The 24,397-nt window shown below is 44.9% G+C and overlaps 1 protein-coding gene and 1 long non-coding RNA gene across 2 annotated transcripts in view; both read right to left on the bottom strand.

Moving 5' to 3' along the window:
- Positions 1 to 1,310: 1,310 nt before the first annotated feature.
- LOC137519522 (uncharacterized) overlaps positions 1,311 to 24,397 on the bottom strand; it is a 208,506-nt gene continuing 185,419 nt past the window's right edge. Inside the window, exon 2 of the long non-coding RNA XR_011020999.1 lies at positions 1,311 to 1,568. This is a non-coding gene — a long non-coding RNA (uncharacterized lncRNA). The remainder of the gene's footprint in view (positions 1,569 to 24,397) is intronic.
- LOC137519630 (keratin-associated protein 5-5-like) lies at positions 2,489 to 2,980 on the bottom strand (the record flags this gene model as incomplete). The annotated part of the gene is given in 2 exon segments (XM_068238602.1): positions 2,489 to 2,544; positions 2,785 to 2,980. Coding segments are annotated over 2 exon segments (252 nt in total), but the record flags the coding sequence as incomplete, so codon positions are not given.

The raw sequence follows: 24,397 nt of genomic DNA, 5'->3' as shown, positions 1-24,397 counted from the left end.
GTGACCGAGCCTATGGTGAGCGCCTCCAAATATTGTTTTTGTTACCTTGTATCACACCTGTGTTGGGAGTTGAGGCTTTTTAGTGGCCCCAAAAAGCTCCTTAGAAGGATGGCCATCCAGTTCCTGGACCACAGTGCCTAGAATACCAGATTGGGGCAGGCATCTTCCCAAGGCACATATAGGGGATAAAGAGGCACCCTGGTTGTGTAAAATACGTGAAAAACAACTCAAAGGAAACAAGTAAGGTGGCTTACCTCAGAGACGAAATTCTTAGACAGAGAATTTTTAATAACAAAGCACAGGCAACACGTTTCACGGTTCTAAACCCGCTTCCTCAGGCCAATAACAGTGCCAACAGTCTCTAGACCACCAGAGGCTCCCTAAGTTAGCGCTCTAGAGACTGTTGGCACTGTTATTGGCCTGAGGAAGCGGGCTCAGACCCGTGAAACGTGTTGCCTGTGCTTTATTAAAAATTCTTTGTCTAAGAATTTCGTCTCTGAGGTAAGCCACCTCACTTGTTTCCTTTTAGTTGTTTTTCACGTATTTTACACAACCCGGGCGCCTCTTTATCCCCTATATGTGCTAAATCCACCATTCAACGTCCCCCGTTGAAGGGGTATAAGCATTAGCCACGGTGTTTTTACACGAGCCTAGTGCTTCTTTTTACCAAGGAGAGCGACCAGCCGAGGTCCTGGAGTCGGGTTCATTGTCTCCACCTGCTGCCAGTGGTGGGTGACATTGACATACTGCACCATTGGGCAACCGTTTTCTCTCTTGTATCTTTTGCTCCAGGGTGCTCACACACCCTATCCACTTTGTGATCTTCCCAGAGGCTCTATCAGTGGTTACAAGGGTTGCAATCCTCCTTTGTGGGTATGAATAGCACGACAACAAGTTCATCCTATTGTCCAGATACACTGCACTATCTGGCTCCTGATCTTTCTTTGTTTTTGTGGGGCCTGGAGTTCTTGGAAGCACCAGGAAAAAAATCTGCTCTCAGTTTCTTTACCAGAAGTGTCAGTTTTTGGGCCTTGCCTGGCACACTTTCTGGTCAGCATGGCTCTGTGCGGTGAGCTCGGTGGAAGTGTGTGATGTTGTTCCTCTCCATTGTTCCCCCCCCCCCCCCCCCCCGCCATGTTTCACACTCCGCTGCCTTTTTATCTTTAACCATCTCCTCCCTGCTTCGCCGCTGTCACCACGCTCTGAACGCAGCGTGACAAGATGATACAGCTCGCTGAGAGACGTCAATAAAGGTTACTATTTAGAAACGCGAAGAATGCGCTCTGAAAAATTCCACCAGAACAAAAAGAGAGAGATGACTATTTTAATTATCTGAGACAGGTGAAGTCAGTTGTCCCTAATGATTTTCAAATGACAGATTATGATTGAAGAGATATTAGAGCTTTCTGCTTGGCTGGCCGCTGAAGAGTCTGCTGAGGGACCTACGTGTGTCACCTCGTGTCTCCGGGGAACAGCAAACATGGCAAGATGAGGCGAGAATTCATCGCTTCCACACCAAGGATGAGCGACTTTCCAAAGTGTACTGATCATGGCTAATGTCCTGTGTCCTGTGGAAGTAAAAACAGGAGAAAAAAGTTTGAAGAACGACAATATAATGGTACATTGGGCACCGGTGGATTGGACACAGGAGGATTGGGCACATGAGGATTGGACACAGGAGGATTGGACACAGGAGGATTGGGCACAGGTGGATTGGGCACAGGAGGATTGGGCACAGAAGGATTGGGCACAGGAGGATTGGGCACAGGAGAATTGGACACAGGTGGATTGGACACAGGAGGATTGGACACAGGAGGATTGGACACAGGTGGATTGGACACAGGTGGATTGGACACAGGAGGATTGGGCACAGAAGGATTGGGCACAGGAGGATTGGACACAGGAGGATTGGGCACAGGTGGATTGGGCACAGGAGGATTGGACACAGGAGGATTAGACACAGGAGGATTGGGAACAGAAGGATTGGACACAGGAGGATTGGGATCAGGAGGATTGAGCACAGGTGGATTGGGCACAGGAGGATTGGGCACAGAAGGATTGGGCACAGGAGGATTGGGCACAGGAGGATTGGACACAGGTGGATTGGACACAGGTGGATTGGACACAGGAGGATTGGGCACAGAAAGATTGGGCACAGGAGGATTGGGCACAGGAGGATTGGACACAGGAGGATTGGGCACAGGTGGATTGGGCACAGGAGGATTGGACACAGGAGGATTAGGCACAGGAGGATTGGCACAGGAGGATTGGGCACAGGAGGATTGGGAACAGGAGGATTGGACACAGGAGGATTGGGCACAGGAGGATTGGGCACAGGAGGATTGGACACAGGAGGATTGGACACAGGAGGATTGGACATAGGAGGATTGGACACAGGAGGATTGGACACAGGAGGATTGGACACAGGAGGATTGGACATAGGAGGATTGGGCACAGGAGGATTGGCACAGGAGGATTGGGCACAGGAGGATTGGGAACAGGAGGGTTGGACACAGGAGGATTGGGAACAGGAGGATTGGACACAGGAGGATTGGGATCAGGAGGATTGGACGCTGGAGGATTGGGATCAGGTGATTTGGGGACAGGAGGATTGGACACAGGAGGATTGGACACAGGAGGATTGGGAACAGGAGGATTGGACACAGGAGGATTGGGAACAGGAGGATTGGACACAGGAGGATTGGGATAAGGAGGATTGGACATAGGAGGATTGGGAACAGGTGATTTGGGGACAGGAGGATTGGACACAGGAGGATTGGACACAGGAGGATTGGGAACAGGAGGATTAGACACAGGAGGATTGGGCACAGGAGGATTGGGAACAGGAGGATTGGACACAGGAGGATTGGACACAGGAGGATTGGGAACAGGAGGATTGGGAACAGGAGGATTGGACACAGGAGGATTGGGCACAGGAGGATTGGACACAGGAGGATTGGACACAGGAGGATTGGACACAGGAGGATTGGGAACAGGAGGATTGGGAACAGGAGGATTGGACACAGGAGGATTGGGCACAGGAGCATTGGACACAGGTGGATTGGGGTCAGGATTTTGACAGGAAGTTGGGGGATGGGCGTGGAAGGGACCACTAAAGACCACATGGGGAGAAACAGTAGACAGCAGGAAAGCTACATTTGGGAGAGAAGGCAAGCTATATGGTGAGGGGGGAGCCGAAGCACTAGACCACATGGGAAAGCTATATGGGGAGGTACAGCGCCACGGGATATGTTAGCGCTTTATAAATCAATAAGAATGTGGGGGGCACTAGACCACCAGGAAAATCTACATGGGGATGGGGGTCACTAGACCACCAGGGAGAGCTATAAGAAGATTGGGGGCACTAGACCACCAGGGAAAGCTATATGGGAGATGGGGGGACTAGGCCACCAGAGTATAGGCTATTACTATTAGTAGTGATGAAAACAAATTTTATATAATCGCAATTTTGCATCATATTTCGCAATTACTATGCAAAATCGTAATGCGAAATAACGGGTAAAATCGTCATTAATATTGTTTGTAAACGTAATCAGGGATGAGCAGAAACTACGCCAGTGCGAATTTACGCATCGTAGTTTGCATCTACGCATCATAGTTCGTAGGTGAAGTTTCAAAACTACGCTTACGAATTTACGCGTAGCGAAGTACTGCTACGCGTAGCTTACGCCCAGCATGTGTAGTTAACATGTGTATTGCGTAGTGAACTACGAATGCGTTACTAAATTTCCGCGTGAGATTGTATGCTTAAAAATTTACGCATTGGAAAGGGGAATGTACGCATAGAAGAGTTCCCTTTATAAGCAATTAAACGGGAATTTATGCGTAAAAGTTTCTGCATGCGGGCATAAGCATCCGCATACACTACGCTTCACACTACGCGTAATTGCGTATTTTAATGCATAGTCTACGAAATGCATACAAATCGAATATTTGATTTAGAAGCCGTAGTTTGGTAATTGCGTAAAACTACGCGTATTTCCAGCGTAGCGAAGTTGGCTGACTACGACCATCCCTGAACGTAATCAGGAACCTTAATTTTGCGTAATTTCGTGCTGACTTTAGAGGTTAATAGCCGAGCCCCCATACATGCTATCGTCACAAAAATTGCTATGTCTGTTGAGATGAAGGGTGGGAAAAAGCAGTGTTTCCCCGTAAAAGAAACAACATTTCACATTCATAGAGTTCCCCCATAAGTACCCCACAAAACATCCTGTGGTCTGCAGCCCAGCCTAATATCTAGATCATAATCTGCTCATTACGATTACGTGAAATTTCAAGTAAATTTTCGCACTTATGGCCATGCGTAATTACGATTTGGGCATTCAACGGATATTGTGTAATCCATTTGCAATTTTTGCATGATTTTTGCGTAATTTTGTGCAAAATTTAGAGGTTAATAACAAAGCACCCAAAATTTCTACGCATGTAAAGAAGAAGGAACGAGTTTAAAAAACATTTTTCCTTTGCATTTTTAAAATTGATTTTTTCAAAAACTACTACAGTGGTGTGAAAAACTATTTGCCCCCTTCCTGATTTCTTATTCTTTTGCATGTTTGTCACACTTAAATGTTTCTACTCATCAAAAACCGATAACTATTAGTCAAAGATAACATAACTGAACACAAAATGCAGTTTTAACTGATGGTTTTTATTATTTAGTGAGAAAAAAAACTCCAAATCTACATGGCCCTGTGTGAAAAAGTGATTGCCCCCCTTGTTAAAAAATAACTTAACTGTGGTTTATCAGACCTGAGTTCAATTTCTGTAGTCACCCCCAGGCCTGATTACTGCCACACCTGTTTCAATCAAGAAATCACTTAAATAGGAGCTATCTGACACAGAGAAGTAGGCCAAAAGCACCTCAAAAGCTAGACTTAATGCCAAGATCCAAAGAAATTCAGGAACAAATGAGAACAAAAGTACTGTAATTGAGATCTATCAGTCTGGAAAAGGTTATAAAGCCATTTCGAAAGCTTTGGGACTCCAGCGAACCACAATAAGAGCCATTATCCACAAATGGCAAAAACATGGAACAGTGATGAACCTTCCCAGGAGTGGCCGGCCGACCAATATTACCCCAAGAGCGCAGAGAAAACTCATCCGAGAGGCCACAAAAGACCCCAGGACAACATCTAAAGAACTGCAGGCCTCACTTGCCTCAATCAAGGTCAGTGTTCATGACTCCACCATAAGAAAGAGACTGGGCAAAAACGGCCTGCATGGCAGATATCCAAGGCGCAAACCACTTTTAAGCAAAAAGAACATTAAGGCTTGTCTCAATTTTGCTGAAAAGCATCTCAATGATTGCCAAGACTTTTGGGAAAATACCTTGTGGACCGGCGAGACAAAAGTTGAACTTTTTGGAAGGTGCGTGTCCTGTTACATCTGGCATAGAAGTAACACAGCATTTCAGCAAAAGAACATCATACCAATAGTAAAATATGGTGGTGGTAGTGTGATGGTCTGGGATTGTTTTGCTGCTTCAGGACCTGGAAGGCTTGCTGTGATAGATGGAACCATGAATTCTACTGTCTACCAAAAAATCCTGAAGGAGAATGTCCGGCCATCTGTTCGTCAACTCAAGCTGAAGCGATCTTGGGTGCTGCAGCAGGACAATGACCCAAAACACACCAGCAAATCCACCTCTGAATGGCTGAAGACAAACAAAATGAAGACTTTGTAGTGGCCTAGTCAAAGTCCTGACCTGAATCCTATTGAGATGTTGTGGCATGACCTTAAAAAGGCGGTTCATGCTAGAAAACCCTCAAATAAAGCTGAATTACAACAATTCTGCAAAGATGAGTGGGCCAAAATTCCTCCAGAGCGCTGTAAAAGACTTGTTGCAAGTTATCGTAAACGCTTGATTGCAGTTATTGTTGCTAAGGGGGGCCCAACTAGTTATTAGGTTCAGGGGGCAATTTCTTTTTCACACAGGGCCATGTAGGTTTTGAGTTTTTTTTCTTACTAAATAATAAAAACCATCATTTAAAACTGCATTTTGTGTTCAATTATGTTATCTTTGACTAATAGTTAACGTTTTTTGAAGAGCAGAAACATTTAAGTGTGACAAACATGCAAAAGAATAAGAAATCAGGAAGGGGGCAAATAGTTTTTCACACCACTGTAAGTCTTCTTGAAAAATTATTATTTTATGCTCAAAGAGCTTTTCCTTCAGCAGACTGGTATGTGGGGTGCAGAAAGGAGTCAGCGGTCGGTTTGCCCAGTAAGGAGCTCAGAAATGTCTGATGTTGTCACATGTACAGGCGATGCGGCAGCTCTGATAACACTCAGCCGTATCCATGGTTCTGTGCTGCCTCTTGCGGTGAAGATGGAGAACGCCGCCACCGCCGCATCTCCTCTCTTCCCACAAAGTTTGTCATTTCTGTGCAGAATATGAACAACATGACAAGTCTGAGCGGTGAGCGAACAAGCAGTGACAGCCAGAGACAGCCGAGGCTTTCATCGGAGATGTGCTCTTTGATCACACTTCTTATCTGATGACAGTTCCTCCTTATTATGCAGCAGGAGTCATTTCAAGGTAAAATATTGTAAATTACTACTTAAAGGGTACCTCCGCTGTCTCTGTCATCTCCCTTCCTCGTGGCCCTTTGGGTGATTGCTACAGGAAGGGCATGAATACACCCTGAGATATGCCCCTCTCTAACTCAGAACTGTCTGTTCTTCGGAAGCAAAGCCCCATCATCCATCACTCCCCTCTGCTTCCCCTGATGTCAGATCTGAGGAACTACGTGTGTGTTATGCTCAGACTCAGAATTTTGCTTTGCTCATTTTAAAATGCCAACATACAGAATTCTTGGTGAACAATCTTTTGCTCATTAATACTTCCTAGTGGGTATGACTGGAGGCGTGGCTTGAGGTGTGATGAAGGAGTGGCTGGATAGCAGCTTTGATTGAGCTAGTGGGCCCGAATGATCAATATTACGATCAAATCAGAGAATCGATTAGCCAAAGAATCCTATTGTTAATGGCCACCTTAAGTCCCAGCACTCAGTATGGTTGATAGTTAAAAACAGGAGATTCCCGGTGCTAAGCTGTTTCCCCAAAAATACTCATAATTTGCCAGCATTCCCCTAGAAAATACACATAATGTGGCAGCTTCGCCCCACAATACGTACAATGTGGCAGCAATTCCCTACAAAATACACATAATGAGGCAGTGATTCCCCAAAATACACATATACAGCAGCGTTACCACACAAAATACACATAATGAGGCAGTGTTTCTCCCAAAATATGCATATAATGCGGCAGTTTTACCGCACTTTATACACATAATGCAGCAGCGTTACCACACAAAATACACATAATGAGGCAGTATTACTGCACAAAATACACATATGCAGCAGCATTTCTACACAAAATACACATAATGCAGCAGTTTTACAGCACAAAATACACATAATGAGGCAGTATTACTGCACAAAATACACATAATGAGGCAGTGTACCCACAAAATACACACAATGCGGCTGTGTTAAAGCACAAAATACACAGAAATGGCAGCGATACCACAAAATACACATATTGCGGCAGTGTTTCCACAGACACAGTTCACAGCCTGCTGCTCTGGACACCTCCACTACACTAAATGACTGATAAAGCGGCTATTAACCAGTTAAGGTTCCCATAGACCCATATTATAAATCAATAATAATAATAATAGTAATAATAATAATAATACACTTCTCAATCTGCCCCGAGATTGACCATTTCCTGCTCACACACTGAACACGGTTCAGCATGAAATCTATTGGTAATCGTGCTAGGCTCCTCCTGTGTCCAGCATCTTTTTGAATTGCTGCCGCAAGTGCCTTTATCATGTGACTCTGGCGCATGTACTGACATCACTTCTGGTGCCGCTGAAGTGACAGGTGAGCCTCCTCACCACGGGCCCGAGGGCGGGGGGAGGAGGGGAGGGGGACATACTCTTGGGGGAAGACTGGGCAGAGGTCCGATGGTCATCAGGAAATCAACCGCCAATTCCGCCACACACCTGATTGAGCCATTGTAAACGATCTGCTGATTAATTTCAGATGGAAATCAATGTAAACGATCGATCATGCAGCCATGTTGCAGCATTGATGTCTGCCAGATTCGATCATTATGATCAAATCATGCAGATATCGATGTCGAAAGTCGAGTCATGTATGGGCACCCTAAAGGTGGCCACTAACAGTCCAATTTCTAGTGAAAATTAGTTCTGATCGGATTGGTTGTAAATAATCTCCGTTGATGGGTACAATCGATTATGAACTATTATAAAAATAGCCGTTTGATTGGATTTTGGTCAAACAAAAATTTGGATTCTCTTGGTTGTGATATATAGGAAGCAAAGATTGGTTTGTTGGTGGTGTAGTGAACGATTTTTCTTTCAATCAGAATTATCTGATCGCTCGAACGATTTTTTTGCTAGAAATTGGATTGTTAGTGGCCACCTTTAGTTTTAAAGGGATTCATCTGAAATCAGCTAAACATGCAGCTTCAGCTGAACGCAAGCTCCGCCTCTGAGTACCGAACGCGACTTGCGCTTCTAAACCTTCCATTTTCTGCGTTTACATCTGATAAACATTTGTGGAGAGAATCAAATTAATTTTATTTTGTAGGAAACACACAAATGTCTAAATGATGCGTCTTCTCCCGTCCTCCGTAACAATAAACACGATTATCGCGGTTATTACAAAGAGGAAGCGTTCCCGGTGATTGGAGGTTCTCCGCCAGACTCTCTCGCCACGTTCGGCACTCACAGCGGGGTGACGGCTTAATCTCCGCTATAATCATCCAAAAAGATGCGAAAAATGACATTCTTCCCCCGCCGCACCTCTCCAGGAAATGGCCAACACTGCGTATCTGAGAAACGTCTCCTTCCCCAGCGACCGAATCTCACCTACAAATACTACAGGTGTCCAGTAACGATCCAATTTGAAGAATGAGCTAATGTCCGATCCAATCGTTCAGATTGATCAGAAACGACTGTTTGGGTTCACAAACTGAGGGAACAAGGATAAGCAATCCGATCAAACTAAAAGAAATGTTCCAAAATTGGGAATGAGAGAACGATCGATAGGATGATCATTCTTTGTCGATCAGCACCATAAATGGTACCCGATCTGATCGATCATATGGCCGGACGTAAGATTGTACCCCTAATGAGCACCTACAGGATTAAACCCCATACAGGTATGCTTCATCCGTGTCGCTCTTACCGACTGCTGCCCAACCATAAGGGTGACACTGTGGGACTCACGTACCACACAGACACACTACATGGCTATAGCATGCTTGTTCAGGGGCTATGGCTAAAAGGATTAGAGGCAGAGGATCAGCACAATAGCCAGGCAACTGGTATGGCTTTAAAGGAAATAAATGACAGCTTCCAATATCCATCTCACTTCAGTCCTTTAAATTCTTGCAGAGTGATAGTCAGTGGTTGGCTGCTCCCCACCATACTACAGAGGGGGAGTGGCAGCCTAGCAACGCCCCCTTTCATAACTCCTAGTAGAGCAGGGGTGTCAAACTCAAATGTAAAGTGGGCCGAAATTGAACATTGGAACCTAGTCGTGGGCCAACCTCAATGTCTACTGGCCACCGTCCTCCCTCATAAAGTTCCCAGGCGTCTAATGGCCACCCTCCAACCCTTACTCAGTCCCCTGGTGTCTAGTTGTCCTCCCTCCCCTAAATATTTCCGTGGTGTCTAGTGGCCCCCACCCTCCCAGTTCCCTAGTGTTTAGCACTTCCCCCCTCCCTCCCACATATAGCTTCCTGGTGATCTATGGCTGCACCCCAATGTAGCTTTCCTGGTGGTCTAGAGTGGGCCAAACATAATGCAAAGTGTGGAAACCACTTGAGGGCCAAATTTAATGGCTCTGGGGGCCAGAGTTTGACATGTATGTAGTAGAGGGAGGGTGAGTGGCATCCAAGGCCACGCCCTCTTCCACAGTGCCACTGCAATAAGGTAAATTTCAGCAAGCCTACACTCATATGACTACAGGCTCTATGGTTACATGGTGACATTATTTTTCAATACTGTCCAGTATGAATTACGGAATATTTGTTGGGGGAAGGGGGTAAAAAAAAAAGAAGAAACCTAAATGGATGGAATAATTTCCCTGAATTATCCCTCGCAGAAGATTTGATCCGCTGAACCTCTCCAGGAATCCGCCTCTCGTCTATCAGACAAGCGGCTTTCCTCCACGGAGATCCTCGGTAACAAGAGACACATTAAGGGCAGCTCATTTCTCTCCCGCTGATAGCATTCATCAGCAAAATCTTTATTCCCCAAAAATAATAATAACTAATATGCAGGTTAAGCCCGACATGACTGGGCCGCCGAGAGGGAAAAGGCTGAGGATTAGCCGCTGGTGTGAATCCAGCATAATATTGTCATTGTGGGCTAGATGGAGCCGCTGGCAGCCTGTAGCGTAAGCCGGAGCTGACAGAGCTCTCCGCCAATGACAGACGAAAATACGCAACTTAAATTCCTCATGACAGACGGACCCGCTGACTGAAGACAGGAAAAAATAACGGAATTTCAAAAAACAAACCATGTTTCTTGTTACGTGGAAGCAGATGATCTGGTTCTGCGCTCATTCATTGTTTTATGTTAATATACGAGTAGAAGAGAGAGCAAAACTTTCAAGTTCTATCTCAAGGTGCATCAACCTCAAAGCCACTTAACATGGCCACACACATTACAATTTCTTTTAAAACATTTTTCGATGAAACCAATCCAATTTTTTAGATTGAAAGTTCAGAGAAAGTTGTTTGAGGTATCGGAATTTTGTAAAAAATAAAAAAAAAGTTGGATTCGGGGATGAAGTTGGTTGGATGGAAAAACTTTTCACTCAATAATCATCTTCTGATCTTTTTGATTTTTAATAGATTTTTCAAATAAAAACATCTCTGGACATCAATATCTCAAGGCATCATCATTCTATGAAAACCACATTACCACCTTTTTTCTGCAACCTCTCATTTCTGATTATTAATTAAAATACAAAAATAAACCTCGTACAATACAGTTACATTTTATTATAATTCTACATAACAATTATTCTTTCATACATATTATTTTCACATCACATACCATACTATATACATCTGTTTTAACTCGATAACTCAAAGTGGACGTTTTTATGCGTCCATTTTGAGCACTGTTCTTGCTAATAGGACATACTGGTGCGTCAGCGGCTCAGTGGCACGTGCGCGCCCATGCACACTCCCACCGCTCGTTCACTGCAGGATTTACATGTCGGCAATTAGTGAAGGGGATCCTGTGTTCCCCGATCCAATCCAATGGAATGAATAAACATGACCCCAATAAGGAGCCATGCTCATTCATAATAATGAAAGTAAAACTTGATAGCCCAGGATAGTGCTTGTAGTGCCATCTAGTTGCCAAAATGTAAAATGAAAGTAAAAAAATTACTAAATAAATGTAATAGTTAATAATACCCTATTCCCCCCCCCCCCCCCTCCACTCCAGTGCCTGATGAATGCGTGGACATGCCGAAACTCAGAGCGCTTCTTCGCTGTTTTGTTTCTGTGTCTCAAAGATCACCCTTAAAACATAACAGAGTACCGCATAACACCTCTACCTCACAAGTCCCACCACAGAGCTATATTAGTCCATAACATAACAGGATACCCTATAACACCTCTACCTCACAAGTTCCACTACAGAGCTATATCAATCCATAACATAATATAGTCCCCTATAACACCTCTACCTCACAAGTCCCACCACAGAGCCATATCAGTCCATAACATAACAGGCTATCCTATAACACCTCTACCTCACAAGTCCCACCACAGAGCCATATCAGTCCATAACATAACAGGGTACCCTATAACACCTCTACCTCACAAGTCCCACCACAGAGCCATATCAGTCCATAACATAACAGGATACCCTATAACACCTCTACCTCACAAGTCCCACCACAGAGCTATATCAGTCCATAACATAACAGGATACCCTATAACACCTCTACCTCACAAGTCCCACCACAGAGCTATATCAGTCCATAACATAACAGGATACCCTATAACACCTCTACCTCACAAGTCCCACCACAGAGCTATATCAGTCCATAACATAACAGGATACCCTATAACACCTCTACCTCACAAGTCCCACCACAGAGCTATATCAATCCATAACATAACAGGATATCCTATAACACCTCTACCTCACAAGTCCCACCACAGAGCTATATTAGTCCATAACATAACAAGATACCCTATAACACCTCTACCTCACAAGTCCCACCACAGAGCTATATCAGTCCATAACATAACAGGATACACTATACCACCTCTACCTCACAAGTCCCACCACAGAGCTATATCAATCCATAACATAACAGGATATCCTATAACACCTCTACCTCACAAGTCCCACCACAGAGCTATATTAGTCCATAACATAACAAGATACCCTATAACACCTCTACCTCACAAGTCCCACCACAGAGCTATATCAGTCCATAACATAACAGGATACCCTATAACACCTCTACCTCACAAGTCCCACCACAGAGCTATATCAGTCCATAACATAACAGGGTACCCTATAACACCTCTACCTCACAAGTCCCACCACAGAGCTATATCAGTCCATAACATAACAGGATACACTATACCACCTCTACCTCACAAGTCCCACCACAGAGCTATATCAATCCATAACATAACAGGATATCCTATAACACCTCTACCTCACAAGTCCCACCACAGAGCTATATTAGTCCATAACATAACAAGATACCCTATAACACCTCTACCTCACAAGTCCCACCACAGAGCTATATCAGTCCATAACATAACAGGATACCCTATAACACCTCTACCTCACAAGTCCCACCACAGAGCTATATCAGTCCATAACATAACAGGGTACCCTATAACACCTCTACCTCGCAAGCACCACCACAGAGCCATATCAGTCCATAACATAACAGCGTACCCTATAACACCTCTACCTCACAAGTCCCACCACAGAGCTATATCAGTCCATAACATAACAGGGTACCCTATAACACCTCTACCTCACAAGTCCCACCACAGAGCTATATCAGTCCATAACATAACAGAGTACCACATAGCACCTCTACCTCACAAGTCCCACCACAGAGCTATATCAATCAATAACATAATATAGTCCCCTATAACACCTCTACCTCACAAGTCCCACCACAGAGCTATATCAGTCCATAACATAACAGGGTACCCTATAACACCTCTACCTCACAAGTCCCACCACAGAGCTATATCAGTCCATAACATAACAGGATACCCTATAACACCTCTACCTCACAAGTCCCACCACAGAGCTATATCAATCCATAACATAATATAGTCCCCTATAACACCTCTACCTCACAAGTCCCACCACAGAGCTATATCAATCCATAACATAATATAGTCCCCTATAACACCTCTACCTCACAAGTCCCACCACAGAGCTATATCAATCCATAACATAACAGGGTACCCTATAACACCTCTACCTCACAAGTCCCACCACAGAGCTATATCAATCCATAACATAACAGGCTATCCTATAACACCTCTACCTCGCAAGCACCACCACAGAGGCATATCAGTCCATAACATAACAGGATATCCTATAACACCTCTACCTCACAAGTCCCACCACAGAGCTATATCAGTCCATAACATAACAGCGTACCCTATAACACCTCTACCTCACAAGTCCCACCACAGAGCCATATCAGTCCATAACATAACAGGGTACCCTATAACACCTCTACCTCACAAGTCCCACCACGGAGCTATATCAATCCATAACATAACAGGGTACCCTATAACACCTCTACCTCACAAGTCCCACCACAGAGCTATATCAATCCATAACATAACAGGGTACCCTATAACACTTCTACCTCGCAAGCACCACCACAGAGCCATATCAGTCCATAACATAACAGCGTACCCTATAACACCTCTACCTCACAAGTCCCACCACAGAGCCATATCAGTCCATAACATAACAGGGTACCCTATAACACCTCTACCTCACAAGTCCCACCACAGAGCTATATTAGTCCATAACATAACAGGATACCCTATAACACCTCTACCTCACAAGTCTCACCACAGAGCTATATTAGTCCATAACATAACAGGATACCCTATAACACCTCTACCTCACAAGTTCCACTACAGAGCTATATCAGTCCATAACATAACAGGGTACCCTATAACACCTCTACCTCACAAGTCCCACCACAGAGCTATATCAGTCCATAACATAACAGGATACCCTATAACACCTCTACCTCACAAGTCCCACCACAGAGCCATATCAGTCCATAACATAACAGGATACCCTATAACACCTCTACCTCACAAGTCCCACCACAGAGCTATATCAATCCATAACATAACAGGATATCCTATAACACCTCTATCTCACAAGTCCCACCACAGAGCCATATCAGTCCATAACATAACAGAGTACCGCATAGCACCTCTACCTCACAAGTCCCACCACAGAGCTATATCAGTCCATAACATAATAGGGTACCCTATAACACCTCTACCTCACAAGTCCCACCACAGAGCTATATCAGTCCATAACATAACAGGATACACTATAACACCTCTACCTCACAAGTCCCACCACAGAGCTATATCAATCCATAACATAATATAGTCCCCTATAACACCTCTACCTCGCAAGCACCACCACAGAGCCATATTAATCCATAACATAACAGGGTACCCTATAACACCTCTACCTCACAAGTCCCACCACAGAGCTATATCAATCCATAACATAACAGGATACCCTATAACACCTCTACCTCACAAGTCCCACCACAGAGCTATATCAGTCCATAACATAACAGGATACACTATAACACCTCTACCTCACAAGTCCCACCACAGAGCTATATCAGTCCATAACATAACAGGATACCCTAAAACACCTCTACCTCACAAGTCCCACCACAGAGCTATATTAGTCCATAACATAACAGGGTACCCTATACCACCTCTACCTTACAAGTCCCACCACAGAGCTATATCAGTCCATAGCATAACAGGATACCCTATAACACCTCTACCTCACAAGTCCCACCACAGAGCCATATCAGTCCATAACATAACAGGGTACCCTATAACACCTCTACCTCACAAGTCCCACCACAGAGCTATATCAGTCCATAACATAACAGGATACCCTATAACACCTCTACCTCACAAGTCTCACCACAGAGCCATATCAGTCCATAACATAACAGGATATCCTATAACACCTCTACCTCACAAGTCCCACCACAGAGCCATATCAGTCCATAACATAACAGGGTACCCTATAACACCTCTACCTCACAAGTCCCACCACAGAGCCATATCAGTCCATAACATAACAGGGTACCCTATAACACCTCTACCTCACAAGTCCCACCACAGAGCTATATCAATTCATACCTTATTCTGATGAAGGTGACAATAGGCTGAAACAGCTGGATTTTAAGGCTCTGTAAAATAAACAAGCCATAAATGTGCTGTGAGTGCTGTGAAAAATGCATTTTTAGTACTGAACATATTCTGTAAATACACAAAATAAGTGTGAAATCCCAGCTGGCAGTAGGTTTCTTGTAACCCCCTGTGAGGTTACATAACTGTGATGTGTATCTCAGGGCTTTCTCCTGCTCCTGTGATGGCAACACATGATTCGGCTAATCTATGCAAGGTATCAAACGTGTCAGATAAAAGACATGACATTCATTTCTCTGTGCGAGCCCCCAGGCCATCGCCGGTGCTTTTAACACACAGGTAGAGTACAATCCCAGACTGCGGCACAGAGAGGCCTGTCATCTCTCCCGTCTTCCTGGGGAAAACTCAGGCGCTGCCCTGAATAGCAACAGAAAGATTTGCAGGAGGGAATGGGCTGAATGGGTGGGAAAAGGATGAAGGCAACCTGTCTGGAGTCTGCGAGGCGCCACAGCCAAACAGCTGCCTCAGGTCTCCTATTCCAGTTCCAGCTCGTCCAGCCGCCCCAGCCCTGCCAATGTCTTGCCTGCTACAAGATGGAGGGTGTGTGGCAGGAAGCCAGCAGGGAAGCTCTGCTTCTGTTCAGCAATTCTCGCCAGGTAGCTTTCTGAAATGTAGAAAAAAAAAAAGATTCCTGTGTTTAGCTGATGTGCCAAAAGCTGAGACAACAGCCTGGAGATCACAAGGGATCCTACGAGCCAAGGCCGAACTTCCAAAAATTATGCAGACATCAACGTCAGATCTGTACGAATTCCCTTCAGTTCAATTTCAGTAATAATTGAATTCAAGGTGTGTAGGTTGTTAGCCTTCAGCTCCCGATCCTGGTGGTGACTGTCTCCTAAAACTTCCAGCCACAATTATGTTCTGTGGGGCTTTCTTCCCTCAGCTTTTGGAATTCCACTTCCACTGGAAGTACGCGGTGCTAGTTTTTGGGTGACTTTGGATTACCCCAATGCTTTCTATATCTAGTCTGCGTTCCTTGATCCGCCAACCAAGGAGGCTTCTGATAGAACACCAACTCCACACAATGTTCGCTTCGATTTAGCCATCATGTTCGGGTTTCCTGTCAGGCCTTCATGGCTACCATAGCAGCACAAAGTTCTCACCCTACTTCAACCCAAAAGGCAATTACTTGACGTTGCCCAGGTCCCACCACAAGGACGAGGACGTAATGGATCTAAACCAATTGGGGAAGACAATTTTGTGGATGCATATGGTGACTTTAAAGCAGAATTGTTTCAAATAGTCAGGTTGGTATGGTAACTTTAGTGGACAATATCTGACTTGTAGCTTCTCCTATTTGTAAAGTTATGGATACACTACATTCTCCTTAACTGGAACAATTTTTCCAGAAGTTGAAGGTTAGTTCAGGTGTCCCTCAGAGTTTTTAGCATACCCGTAATTCATTAGAAGGCCTCACTCGATGTCATTTGCTCCCTGGGCAAACTTCCATGGACGGTCCTACAGCCTGGCACCACCCGTCTGTCCACCTCATCCTCGCCTTTAAATGATTCTGTCAAAAATATGATTGCTACAATCACACTGTTAATGGGCACCTTTAGAGACGGCCAAGGGGATGTGAATAATTTCAACTTGCATGCAAGTTTATTGTAAACTATGGGCAGTTTGGAATTGGACCACTCAAAAACAGCAGGAAGTACTTTGATTGGCCCAAATCCAAGCAGCATACAATTTTCATTGCATTTGCATGGTGGTGGGTATGATAAACTCTCCATAGAGTATAATCCTAATTCTGCCATCATTTGCCCCACTTCTCATAACTCTAATTCTGCCGTCATTTACATTGATTCTTATAACCCTAATTTTGCTGCAATATACCCCAATTCTTATAACTTTAATTCTGCCATCATATACCCCAATTCACACAACCTTAATTCTGCTGTAATTTACCCCAATTCACCTAACCATAATTCTAACATCATATACCCCAATTCACACAACCCTAATTCTGCTGTAATTTACCCCAATTCTGATAACACTAATGCTCCTGTCCTTTACTCTAATTCTGGTAACGCTAATGCTACCATAATTTACCCCAATAAGTTATAACCATAATTCTACTGTTGTAAAACATGCACAAAAATGTATATGCGTTTGTACATGGACTGCCAGTTCCAGTGCCCGGTCTACAGGGAACTGAAGGCTGATTGTTGTAGCAATTAGTGCATCCTGTCATTCTTTGCTTTGCCTAAAGAGTTTTTTCAAAACTATCTTAAATTTTTGTAAAGAATATAAGAATATGTGTGTATGTGTATATATATATATATATATATATATATATATATATATATATATATATATATATACAGAGGGTGCTGCAGCACACAACAGGAAAACAGTGACAGGGGCTCTTGGTTACGCTTTAACGCATTTAAGCTCACCAACTGCGCCAAAGTGTCCCCGATCTGGTGAGTCCTACTCTAACCAGGCAAAAATGCTCGTTTTTATCAGCGTTCTAGTGGGAACCATGCCAAAAGCCCAGGGGTCAGCTAAATGGGAGAAATGAAATTAAAAACACCTCACCTTCTACTAGCTACTAACTGAACTATGAGCACCGCTCATTTATATGCTTAACTGTGCTACAGGTGGGTGTGGTTATGCACGCTCACAGGGGAAAATAATATATGTCAGGGGATGAGCAGCACATACCGAATTTTATGCAATACTATGCAAAGCATGCACGCAGCACTGGAGAACCCCAATCTCCACTAGAACGCTGATAAAAACTAGCATTTTTGCCTGGTTAGAGTAGGACTCACCAGATCGGGGACACTTTGGCGCAGTTGGTGAGCTTAAACGCGTTAAAGCGTAACCAAGAGCCCCTGTCACTATTTTCCTGTTGTGTGCTGTAGCGCTGCAGCACCCTCTGTATTTATATATTTCTTAAGGAGATTGGGGTTCTCCAGTGCTGCGTACATGCTTTGCATAGTATTGCATAAAATTCGGTTTGTGCTGCTCATCCCTTGGCTCTTAATTAGGGATGGGACGAATCCACAATTTCTTCGAATCCGAATCCGGATCCGAATCTAAAAAGGTTCTCGAATATCTCGAACCTTTCGAATCCCGAATCTAACGAATCCTGCACATACGAATTGTGCGATCCGTGGTATAGTTGCCCGCAGTATAGGTAGCGAGGTAAAGGTGCCTTCAGTATAGCTAGCTAGGTATGGGTGCCTTCAATATTGGTAGCTTTCAGTATAGGTAGCAAGGTATATGGGCCTTCAGTATAGGTAGAAAGGTATATGGGCCTTCAGTATAGGTAGCAGGGTATATAGGCCTTCAGTATAGGTAGCAGGGTATATGTGCCTTCAGTATAGGTAGCAGGGTATATGTGCCTTCAGTATAGGTAGCAGGGTATATGGGCCTTCAGTATAGGTAGCAGGGTATATGGGCCTTCAGTATAGGTAGCAGGGTATAGGGGCCTTCAGTATAGATAGCAGGGTATATGTGCCTTCAGTATAGGTAGCAGGGTATATAGGCCTTCAGTATAGGTAGCAGGGTATATAGGCCTTCAGTATAGGTAGCAAGGTATATGTGCCTTCAGTATAGGTAGCAGGGTATATGGGCCTTCAGTATAGGTAGCAGGGTATATGGGCCTTCAGTATAGGTAGCAGGGTATATGGGCCTTCAGTATAGGTAGCAGGGTATATGGGCCTTCAGTATAGGTAGCAGGGTATATAGGCCTTCAGTATAGGTAGCAGGGTATAGGGGCCTTCAGTATAGGTAGCAGGGTATATGGGCCTTCAGTATAGGTAGCAGGGTATATAGAGGCCTTAAGTATAGGTAGGTATGTAGGTAGGTATAGGGGCCTTTAGGTAGGTAAAGGGACCTTCAGTATAGGTAGCAGGGTATAGGGCCTTCAGTATAGGTAACAGGGTATATAGAGGCCTTAAGTATAGGTAGGTATGTAGGTAGGTATAGGGGCCTTTAGGTAGGTAAAGGGACCTTCAGTATAGGTAGCAGGGTATAGGGCCTTAAGTATAGGTAGGTATGTAGGTAGGTAGGTATAGGGGCCTTTAGGTAGGTAGGTATAGGGGCCTTTAGGTAGGTAGGTAGGTACGTATAGGGGGCCTTTAGGTAGGTATAGTGGCCTGTAGGTAGGTAGGTAAGTATAGTGGCCGGTAGGTAGGTAGGTATAGTGTCCTGTAGGTAGGTAGGTAGTTAAAGGGACCTTCAGTATATGTAGCAGGGTATAGGGCCTTAAGTATAGGTAGGTATGTAGGTAGGTAGGTATAGGGGCCTTTAGGTAGGTAGGTATAGGGGCCTTTAGGTAGGTAGGCACGTATAGGGGGCCTTTAAGTAGGTAGGTAGGTATAGAGGCCTGTAGGTAGGTATAGGGGCCTTTAGGTAGGTAGGTAGGTAGGTAGGTAGGTAAGTATAGGGGCCTTTAGGTAGGTAGGTAGGTATAGGGGCCTTTAGGTAGGTAGGTAGGTAGGTACGTATAGGGGGCCTTTAGGTAGGTATAGTGGCCTGTAGGTAGGTAGGTAGATATAGTGGCCGGTAGGTAGGTAGGTATAGTGTCCTGTAGGTAGGTAGGTAGGTAGTTAAAGGGACCTTCAGTATAGGTAGCAGGGTATAAGGCCTTAAGTATAGGTAGGTATGTAGGTAGGTAGGTATAGGGGCCTTTAGGTAGGTAGGTATAGGGGCCTTTAGATAGGTAGGCACGTATAGGGGGCCTTTAGGTAGGTAGGTATAGAGGTCTTTAGGTAGGTATAGGGGCCTTTAGGTAGGTAGGTACATATAGGGGGCCTTTAGGTAGGTATAGGGGCCTGTAGGTAGGTAGGTATAGTGGTAGGTAGGTAGTATAGGGGGCCTTTAGGTAGGTATAGGGGCCTGTAGGTAGGTAGGTATAGTGCCCGGTAGGTAGGTAGGTACGTATAGGGGGCCTTTAGGTAGGTATAGTGGCAGGTAGGTAGGTAAAGTGGTAGGTAGGTAGGTAGGTAGGTAGGTGTCGCTCCCCCCCCCCCCCCCGTGCCTCCTCCGCTCACCCCCATGGCCTCCTCCGTCCCCCGTGCCTCCTCGCTCACCCCTGCATAAGTATCAACTCACCTGTCCAGTGGAGCGCAGACAGAGCGGCAGACCTCGTCCTTACTTCTCGGTTCCCTCTAGTGGCCGGACCGGCTTTTACTGATGACGTCATTGTAAAAGCCGTCACTAGAGGGAACCAGGAAGTCAGCCAGAGGTCTGCCGCTCTGTCTGCGCTCCACTGGACGGGTGAGTTGATACAAAGTATGCGGGCGGCCGGGCGGAGGAGGCGCGGGGCGGTCGGAGGAGGCGCGGGTCGGAGGAGGACGAGTGCGAGCGGCGGATGCGCGGCGATGCAGCGTCGGGATTCGGCGGATTCGTAAAGTGGAAAATGGCGTCGGGATTCGAATCCACGAATCTCGAATATTTCCCAATATTCGAGGGATTCGTGGATTCGCCGGATTCGTCGTCCCATCTCTACTCTTAATATATATATATATATATATATATATATATATATATATTTATATATTACTTTTAATATTTATATAGCACCAGCATCTTCCGTGGCACTGTACAATAGGCATGCTCAGATGTACCAAAATTCGGTTCGGGTACATTCGAATTCGGGTCCGCATGACATGCGGATTAAAATTCGCCTTCGACTTCGAAATTCGGTTCGGATTCGGTTCGGGTGTCGGTTTCAAAATTCGGTAAAAAATTCGTGTTCGGAAATTCGGATGCGTTTTTTTTTTTTTTTTTAAAGGAAAATCACATTGAAATAGGTGTAATTTAAAAAACAAAACAAAAAAGTGACATATGGCATTGACAGCAGGCAATGTATTGTGTGGACCCACAAATCTCATTCAATGTCAGGCCTACACTGCTTTACAACATCAGGCAGTGTATCCCTCAACTCCCTCACTCCCTCCTCCCGGAGGAGGGTCTCATCTTCCAGGGACGTGTAGAATTTCAAAAGCCAGCTTATATACCTTGACCAGGAATTGAACCCAGGTCTTGGCCAGGAATTGAACCCAGGTCTGAGTGCTTGGTAGATAGCTCTCTTAACCGCTATACCACGACCAACACTACATGCTGAAGGCAGCCTAGCATGTACCATTATGATATATCCTAGAGAAAAATTAGCTTGCTTAAAGATTTGTAGGCTTTGAAAAGCCAGCTTACACATACCTTGGCCAGGAATTGAACCCAGGTCTGAGTGCATGGTAGATAGCTCTCTTAACCGCTATACCACCACCAACACTACATGCTGAAGCCAGCCTAGCATGTACCATTATGATATATCCAACAGAAAAATGAGCTTTCTTTCTCTCTCTCTCTAAGACTTGATGGTTTTAAGCTGAAAATTCACTTCAATGGCATCACTGGATACCAGCAGAATTTCACAGGCAATTTCAGAATTCTGCCGGATTGAAAAAGCAATTCCGTTCCGACCAAACAGAATGGAATGACCAATTTCCGCCCAAAATTACGGAAAATACAATTCCACGGAAAGCGGTGACCATCCCTACTAGAGAGAGAGAGAGATGAACCTCCATGGCTATCTGGGGTTCTCTTCAGACAACTGCTGAACACAAAAGGCGAGGCCATGCCTGGGTGGGGTTGAACCACCAACCTTTTAGTTAACAGCCAAACACACTAACCAATTGTACCACAGAGACTGTGTTCTATTCCTGGCCAATGTGAGTTGGCTTTTGACATACTACACATCCTTAAGCAAGCTCATTTTTCTCTAGGATATATCATAATGGTACATGCTAGGCTGGTTTCAGAATGTAGTGTTGGTGGTGGTATAGCGGTTAAGAGAGCTATCTACCAAGCACTCAGACCTGGGTTCAATTCCTGGCCAAGGTATATAAGCTGGCTTTTGAAATTCTACAAGTCCCTGACAGATGAGACCCTCCGGGAGGAGGGGGTGAGGGGGTATAAATACAGCAGGAGCGACGTGTGGCACAGTCACACAAGTGCGTGGCTCTGCAAGATGGCCATCGCCTTATATAGAGGAGGGGAGGGCCAGGTTCCCCTCCTCTGATTGGTTGCCAGGTCCTCGGCTGGAGAACCTTTTATTGGCCTAATGACGTCATCCCCGAATTCCGAATTCGAATTTTAACCCATTCGGCCATCCGGCCGAATTAGAGTGCGCACATTCGGGAAAATTCGCATTCGGATTCGGATCGTTTTGAAATCTTCGGGTTCGGGTTCGCATTCGGGAAACCTTAAAAAACGCCCGAATTTTCGGGTAAAATTCGCATTCGGGGTCTATCTGAGCATCCCTGCTGTACAACAGAATATAAGGTAAAACATTACAGTACAAAAAATATCATGTATATATAGTATGTGTATATACTGTATATGTATATGCAGGTCCTTCTAAAAAAAAATAGCATATTGTGATAAAGTTCATTATTTTCTGTAATGTACTGATAAACATTAGACTTTCATATATTTTAGATTCATTACACACAACTGAAGTAGTTCAAGCCTTTTATTGTTTTAATATTAATGATTTTGGCATACAGCTCATGAAAACCCAAATTCCTATCTCAAAAAATTAGCATATCATGAAAAGGTTCTCTAAATAAGCTATTAACCTAATCATCTAAATCAACTAATTAACTCTAAACACCTGCAAAAGATTCTTGAGGCTTTTAAAAACTCCCAACCTGGTTCATTACTCAAAACCGCAATCATGGGTAAGACTGCCGACCTGACTGCTGTCCAGAAGGCCATCATTGATACCCTCAAGCAATAGGGTAAGACACAGAAATAAATTTGTGAACGAATAGGCTTTTCCCAGAGTGCTGTATCAAGGCACCTCAGTGGGAAGTCTGTGGGAAGGAAAAAGTGTGGCAGAAAACGCTGCAAAACGAGAAGAGGTGACCGGACCCTGAGGAAGATTGTGGAGAAGGAGCGAATCCAGACCTTGGGGGACCTGCGGAAGCAGTGGACTGAGTCTGGAGTAGAAACATCCAGAGCCACCGTGTACAGGCGTGTGCAGGAAATGGGCTACAGGTGCCGCATTCCCCAGGTCAAGCCACTTTTGAACCACAAACAGCAGCAGAAGCGCCTGACCTGGGCTACAGAGAAGCAGCACTGGACTGTTGCTCAGTGGTCCAAAGTACTTTTTTCGGAAGAAAGCAACTTTTGCATGTCATTCTGAAATCAAGGTGCCAGAGTCTGGAGGAAGACTGGGGAGAGGGAAATGCCAAAATGACTGAAGTCCAGTGTCAAGTACCCACAGTCAGTGATGGTCTAGGGTGCCATGTCAGCTGCTGGTGTTGGTCCACTGTGTTTTATCAAGGGCAGGGTCAATGCAGGTAGCTATCAGGAGATTTTGGAGCACTTCCTGCTTCCATCTGCTGAAATGCTTTATGGAGAGCACGACCTGGCACCTGCTCACAGTGCCAAAACCACTGGTAAATGGTTTACTGACCATGGTATTACTGTGCTCAATTGGCCTGCCGACTCTCCTGACCTGAACCCCATAGAGAATCTGTGGGATATTGTGAAGAGAAAGTTGAGAGACGCAAGACCCAACACTCTGGATGAGCTTAAGGCCCCGTTCACACTTGCGGTTTTGCAAAAACCGCACCGGATGTCCGGACCGCACCGGATCCGGATCGGACCTGAACCGTACGGTTCCTGTCCGGATCCGGTCCGGATCCGGTCCGGTTGCATACGGTTTCCGTGCGGTATGAACACGGTTGCGGTCCGGATCCGGATTCTTAAAGAGATAACAACCTGTATAAATACCTGGGGTTCTGGGAGGTCAGCAGAAGCTCTGGGGTCATTGTTGGAGACAGCTGGACGTGTGGAGACC

Source organism: Hyperolius riggenbachi, chromosome 5 (assembly GCF_040937935.1).
Source record: "Hyperolius riggenbachi isolate aHypRig1 chromosome 5, aHypRig1.pri, whole genome shotgun sequence".
Taxonomy (NCBI): Eukaryota; Metazoa; Chordata; class Amphibia; order Anura; family Hyperoliidae; genus Hyperolius; species Hyperolius riggenbachi.
The sequence above is the reverse complement of the archived record's forward strand: the minus strand, read 5'-3'. Positions and strand labels throughout refer to the sequence as shown.